Source organism: Acinonyx jubatus, chromosome C1, assembly GCF_027475565.1.
Source record: "Acinonyx jubatus isolate Ajub_Pintada_27869175 chromosome C1, VMU_Ajub_asm_v1.0, whole genome shotgun sequence".
Classification (NCBI taxonomy): Eukaryota; Metazoa; Chordata; class Mammalia; order Carnivora; family Felidae; genus Acinonyx; species Acinonyx jubatus.
This window is the reverse complement of record NC_069381.1, coordinates 125265291-125272111: the sequence shown is the minus strand read 5'-3', so window position 1 is coordinate 125272111 and position 6821 is coordinate 125265291. Positions and strand designations below refer to the sequence as shown.

The following is a 6821-nucleotide window of genomic DNA, read 5'->3' as shown; positions in this document are numbered from 1 at the left end:
TAGCAAAACACAGATTTAGGCACACCTCTAAACTTTAGGTAGGATTTAAATTTGATGAAGCCTATTTTGGATAACTATTTGGGTTTCAATCAAAATTCTAAATAGTAGTATAACACTGAGTCAGGAACTTAATTTCCAAGACTCTGTCTTAAAGAAATGGTCATACGTGTAGACAAAGATTCATTTACAACACATTACAATTAAGAACCAACCAGTACTCAATATAGGAGAGGTTCAATTAGGGTACATCCGTATGGGGAGTACTATGCATCTGTTAAAAAGAAGCGGGTCTATATTTTCTGATATAGACAGAACTGTGAGAACTGTTAAGTGGAAAAAAGAAATCTGAGGAACAATACATAAGGTATAATCCCATATATGTTAAATTATATGTTTAAAATGTTATACACTTATGTATGTTGGCATTTGTGTATATGTAGCATTCATTGAGTTTCACTGTTCCAAACACACTGAAGAATGAGCTCTTTTAATTCTCACAATTTATCTACTCATCATTGTTACCAATGAGGAAACAGAGGCACAGAGAAATTAAGTAACTTTCACAAGATTTAAACCTGCATAACCATTCAGCTACATAAAAAAAGAAAACTGGAAGGAAACACAGTGTTTAGAGTGCTTACCCAAGGAAGGTGAGGGGAGTTGGGGAAGAGGAATTTGCAGGTTTGTCTTTTACGTTTTTACATTTGAATCTTTTACACAATGTGTTCATCATTTACTTATATATTTTTAAGGGGGAAAAAGGTTTGGCAAGGGATGCAATCTTTGTTCTGTTATGTAAATGAGTTTTTTGTGTGTAAACAAATTTTAAAATAATTTGTAATTAATAAAAAAAACACGGAGAACTTTTTCCTTCAGGCACTTTCCAGGTTCATCTGCTTAAATTGTGCGAAATGTTTGAGGTCTTTGTGTTATCTCTTATGGTCTTTAAATTTTTGATATTACACTGGTAAGCCATGTACTGATTTCATTATCACAGATAACGCAGTTAAATATTAACTGTTAATAATCAATTAGCATTTTACAACCTGGCTGTTGTTATAAAGTAACGATTCCATGTACTTCCTAACAGGTCCTTGAAAATGGAGCTAGCCTGGAATTCAGTCTTTATTGTCCTCCTGAGCTTTTCGTGCTGGGGGTTAGATTGGGAATCTGATAGAAAATTCATTTCAGCTGCTGGTCCTCTCACCAATGACTTGCTATACAACCTGAGTGATCCACTGGGAAACCAGCGTTCTAATTTTGCAGCAGAGGACAGAAGCATTTATGTTTGTCGCCAACCACTGCCCGCTTTCCTGCCGAAGTTCTTTAATAGTGTTCGTGCCAGTAAGATCACCCATTACAAAGTATTTCTTCCATGGGCACAACTTCTCCCAACAGGAAGCTCCAAGAACCCAGACAGCAAAACAGTGCAGTGCTACCGGCAACTCCTTGAGACTCTCAAGACCGCACAGCTTCAGCCCCTGGTCGTTCTGCATCACCAGACCCTTCCTGCCAGCACCGTCCAGGGAAGAGAAGTCTTTGCTGATCTCTTTGCGGACTATGCCACATTCGCCTTCCACTCCTTTGGGGACCTGGTTAAGATCTGGTTCACGTTTAGTGACTTGGAGGAGGTGATAAAAGAGTTTCCACACCAGGAATCAAGACCTTCACATCTCCAGACCCTCACTGATGCCCACAGAAAAGCCTATGAGATTTACCATGAAAAATATGCTTCTCAAGGTAAGTACACACAACCCTGATGGCTGACCCACCTTCTCCCTTCCTCCTTAAAGCAGGACTTGGCATTTCTTCCTCTTCAGTAGTCTTGTCTTTTGTATTCATTGGTGAGAAATTAATACTGTATTGAAGATACTCCCGTGGAGAGAAGCAGGGGTGGTTTATATTGCATAGTTCCAGCATTTCCTTTGAAAAATGTCTTTTAAGCACCCCTTCTCCAGTCTCGAGTCTGTGAGAGTATCTTTCTGTCCTTCCTACTCCATTCCTACCTCCCTGCCTCTCCAAGGCTTCAGGACTGCCAGTCTTCCCTCAGTCTCCCCCTTTTCTCATGCAAAGCAAGTTATGCATTCTAGCTGAAGTTTACATTCCAGCAGAGAAGACAACTACAAAGATAAAATAACGATATACTGATTGGTAGTGAGGAGAGAGTAATTGCAATTGTCCATATTCCTGCTTCATAAGTAATTGAGGTTCTGATTCAGTAGGTTTAGGCAGGATGAGTACATTTGTGATTTTAATAAATTCCTAGGCAAATCTGAGGTATACCAATTTTAAGAACCAGTTTTGGATTATATATGCTTTCTGTTTTTTATTATATACTCTATGTATATTTGTATACATAGTATATAACATAATGCATATTTGTATATTCTACTTTTTAAACTTTAGATATTTTATGAGTACATTCTCATTTTATTAAAAATAAATATAAAATCCACCTATGAACGGATCATAGAGTTTTAAATATTTCTCTCACTTATATATGTCATATATATATGTTTAATTTTCACATTACAAAATACATTGCAATGAACATTCCTATATATAAATCTTTGTCTACCTTCCATTCAATAAATTCTTTCTGATTCTTAGAATTGAAATCACTTGTTCAAAAAATGTGCATTCTTTAAGACTTTAAAGCATGTTGCTAAATTATTTTCCAGAAACACTGTAATAGCGTATACCAACAGTTATCAAACTTTTCTGACCCTACTCAGCCTGTCTTCAATGATATAATCATTTTGTTATTGGTAATTTGACAGCTGAAAACTATTATCTCCTTATATGCCTCACTGGCACGTATTTGATCATAGAGAGATTAAACATTTTTCTATGTTAAAAATGAAAGCAGGGCAAGGGAAGAAAGAGTATGAGTGTGGAGGGAGCTGGTTCAGATAGGGGTGTCAGGAATACTGTCCTCAGGGAAGCCAAAGGAGGGAGCAAGCAAATGGATTAGAAAAGAGGATTCCAGGAAGAGGTTAAAGCCCCTGCATGGAGACAGTGAGAAGCCACAGTCAGTTTAGTGAGCTCTTGGTAGAGGGTAGGAGATGAGGAGAGGCTGAATTTGAAACTGCATTCTTTGGAAAGCCCGTCTTGGGGGCAAGTGAGCACGTAAATATTTGTTGGCTGTAATTCTACTGAAGAAGTGCTGGGTAAATGAACTTTGAAAGAAGGCAAGATTGAACTTGGTCCATCTCAAACAAAGGAAAATCTATCTTGTTTTGAGGACAGACTCCCTAGAATTATTTTGATTATAAAGTAGATATACATGTTTATTAAAATGTCTGTAGATTCCATTCTTAAGTTTCATCAGGTTACTAAACACTTTCTTTTTTGAGCTCATATTTTCCTTTTCTGCTCATTCCTCCCATCCTTCATTTTGTGTTTCATCAATATCACTAGATTATCTACCCCAGTATAATGCAGGACACAAAGTAAATTATTTTTTTCAGTCTCCTTCTTATTCCAAAAGGTGGTTTTCCTTCTTTCTCTCTTTCTCTTATTTTCCACTCCTTTTTTAGTCCAATCCCATAGCCTTATTGTTCTTTTTCAAATATATCACCTAATATACACAAAACAGTTGTATAACATGAGTTGGTTAAAAGCAAAATACTATAAAAAATTACTGAACTGCTTTTTTTTAAAAAAAGCACAAAATTCTATAAAAATGCCCAGGGAGTGACCTCTGAATCCAACAATTAAAACAGAATACCACCTCACGTCAACCAGGATGGCTGTAATAAAAACAAAACAAACAATAACAAGTGTTGGCAATGATGTAGAGAAACTGGGACCCATACCACTGGTGGGAATGAATGATGGTGAAGCCATTTTGGGAAACACTCCGGTAGTTTCTCAAACAGATAAACTTTATTTTTTTATTTATTTTTTTAAGATTTTATTTTTAAGTAATTTCTATACTCAGCATGGGGCTTGAACTCACTACCCCCAGATCAAGAGTTGCATGCTCTACCATTTATCTGCCCTTGAAACAGATAAACTTTAGAGTTACCTATGATTCAACAATTTCTCTTCTAGGAGTATGTCTGAGAGAAATGAAAACAAATGTCTGGAAGAAAGCTTATCACAAACATTCATAGCAACATTTTTTATAATAACCCAAAGTGGAAACAACCCTAATGTCCCTCAGTTGATGGATAAACAACATGTGGCATATACATACAATGGAATATTATTTACCCAAAAAGAAATGATACGTGCCACAACATGAATGTACCTTGAAGACATTAAACTAAGTGAAAGCAGCCAATCAGAAAAGACCACATATTATATGATTTCATTTATATTAAATCTCCAGAAGAGGCATAGAGACACTACAGTAGATAGGCTATATCTAGGGCTAGAAAAGAGAACAGGAAGTGACAGCTAATGGATAATGAATTTATTTTAAACATTTTTTTAATGTTTATTTATTTTTGAGAGAGAGAGACGGAGTGTGAGTGGTAGAGGGGCAGAGAGAGGGAGACACAGAATCCAAAGCAGGCTCCAGGCTCTGAGCTGTCAGCACAGAGCCCGATGAAGGGCTTGAACCCATGAACCATGAGATCGTGACCTGAGCTGAAGTCTGGCGCTCAACCAACTGAGCCACCCAGGCGCCCCAAGGAATTTCTTTTTTGGTGATGAAAATGTTTTGGAATTAGTAGATATGTCATACAGCTTTGTGAATATGTATAAAGATTTTATTTTTAAGTAGTCTCTATACCCAGCATGGGGCTGGAACTATCATTTTACTATCTCCATTCTCCTCTCCCATCTCAGCCCTAAGCATCTGCTAATTAACTTCCTGTATCTCTAGATTTCCCTGTTCTGAACATTTCATATGAATGGAATAATTTAATATGTCATCTTTTGTGACTGCCAATTCTATTGGGGTTTGTCTGATGTTTCTCTCATGAATAGGTTGAGATTATGGGTTTTAGGGAGGAAGATTACAGAATAAAGTGTTATTTTCATCATATATCAAGGATACAGACTATCAATGTGATTTATACTGTTAACATTGACCTTGATCACCTGGTTGAGGTTGTGTTTTTCAGGTATCTCCACTGTAACGTTATTATTTTTTCCTCCTTTCCATACTGCACTCTTTGGAAAGAAGTCACCATACACAGCTCACACTTAACGACTGGGAGTTCTGCTTACTCTAATAAGTAGTTTTTAAAAGTTCTTTTCTGAACTTAACCAAGGACACAAAAGACTTGTGCACTGAAAACTTTAGAACATTGCTGAAAGAAGGTAAAGGAAACAAAAATAACTGGAAAGTCATCCTTTGTTCATGGATCGGAAAACTTAATATTGTTGAAATTCCAGTACTACCCAAAGCAGTCTACAGATTCATTGAAATCCCTATCAAAATCCTAGTGACAGTTTTTGCAAAAATAGAAAAATCCATCCTTAAATACATACGGAATCTCAAGGGACCCCAAATAACCAAAACATTCTTGAAAAAGAAGAACAAAGTTGGCAGACTCACACTTCCTGATTTCAAAACTTACTACAAAGCTATAATAATCAAAATAGTGTGGTACTAGCTTAAGAATGGACATATACACCAATGGAATAAAATAGAAAGCCCACAAATAAACCCTTACCAAATGGTCAAATAATTTTCTACAAGAGTGTGAAGACCTTTCAGTGGGGAAAGAGTCTTTTCAACAAGTGTTCCTGGGAGAAGTGAATATCTGCATGCAAAGGAACAAAGTTAGACTCTTACCTTGTACCATATACAAAGATTAACTCAATTATTAAGGATGCTCAATCATTGTGTAGAGCAAATGAAAACCACAACAAGATAGCACTTCACACCCACAAGAATAGTTATTATTTTAAAAAGCAGAAAATCACAGGTGTTGGTAGAGATATAGAGAAATTGTAATCTTTATGCATTGCAGGCAGGACTGTGAAATGGTGTAGCCCTTATGGAAAAGAGTGTGGCAGTTCCTCAAGAAATTAAACATAAAATTACTCTATCATCTAGCGCTTGGGTGTACATACATAAAAGAATTGAAAGCAGGGACTTGAACAGGTATCTATACTATACCTATGTTCATAGCAGTGTTATTTACATAGCTGAAAGGTGGAAATAACCCAAATGTCCATGGATGGGTGAATGGATAAACAAAATGTGCTATTTATACAATGGTATATTATTCAGCCTTAAAAAGAAATGAAATTCTGACACCTGCTATAACATAGATGAACCCTGAAGACATTATGCTAAGTGAAATAAGCCAGTCACAAAAGGACACACATTTTATGATTCCACCTACATGAAGGACCTACAATAATGAAATTCACAGAGACAGGAAGTAGAATAGTAGTTACCAGGGGTTAGGAGGTCTGGGGAATGGGGAATTCCTGTCCAGTGAATATAGAGTTTCAGTTTAGGATGTTGAAAAAAGTTCTGAAGATGGATGGTGGTGACAGCTGCACAACAATGTGAATGTACTTAATGCCTAAACTGTACACTTAAAAATTTTAAGGGTAAATTTTGATATATATATATTTACCAAAATCTTTGAAAAATTCTTTTCTTCTTTTCTAATCTTTCTATATCTGTTATTATAAACCTCCTGTTTATGTGTTCAATGTGCTGCCAGTGGGGAGGATTCAGTAGAAGAGAGGATTCGGGCAGAGAGTTGGAGGCTGGGAGAGTGGGAACATTCCTCTTGTGGGAAGAGCAGAATTGCACACAACATCCCCCACTTGCACAACACTGAGACACAACCCAGGGTAACACCAGTATTACCTGCCTGCCCAAGCAGTAGTAGTTGCTTGAAGCA

The 6821-nt window shown here is 36.7% G+C and overlaps 1 protein-coding gene across 2 annotated transcripts in view; it reads left to right on the top strand.

Annotated features, from left to right (window-relative positions):
• The first annotated feature begins 1076 nt into the window (after positions 1-1076).
• The window catches only part of LCT (lactase), a 56608-nt gene continuing 50863 nt past the window's right edge, over positions 1077-6821 (top strand). For both annotated transcript variants that reach the window (XM_027055873.2, XM_053214970.1), the window contains exon 1: positions 1077-1740. In XM_027055873.2, coding sequence (XP_026911674.1) covers positions 1101-1740 — 640 coding nt within the window. In that variant the 5' untranslated portion in view covers positions 1077-1100. The remainder of the gene's footprint in view (positions 1741-6821) is intronic.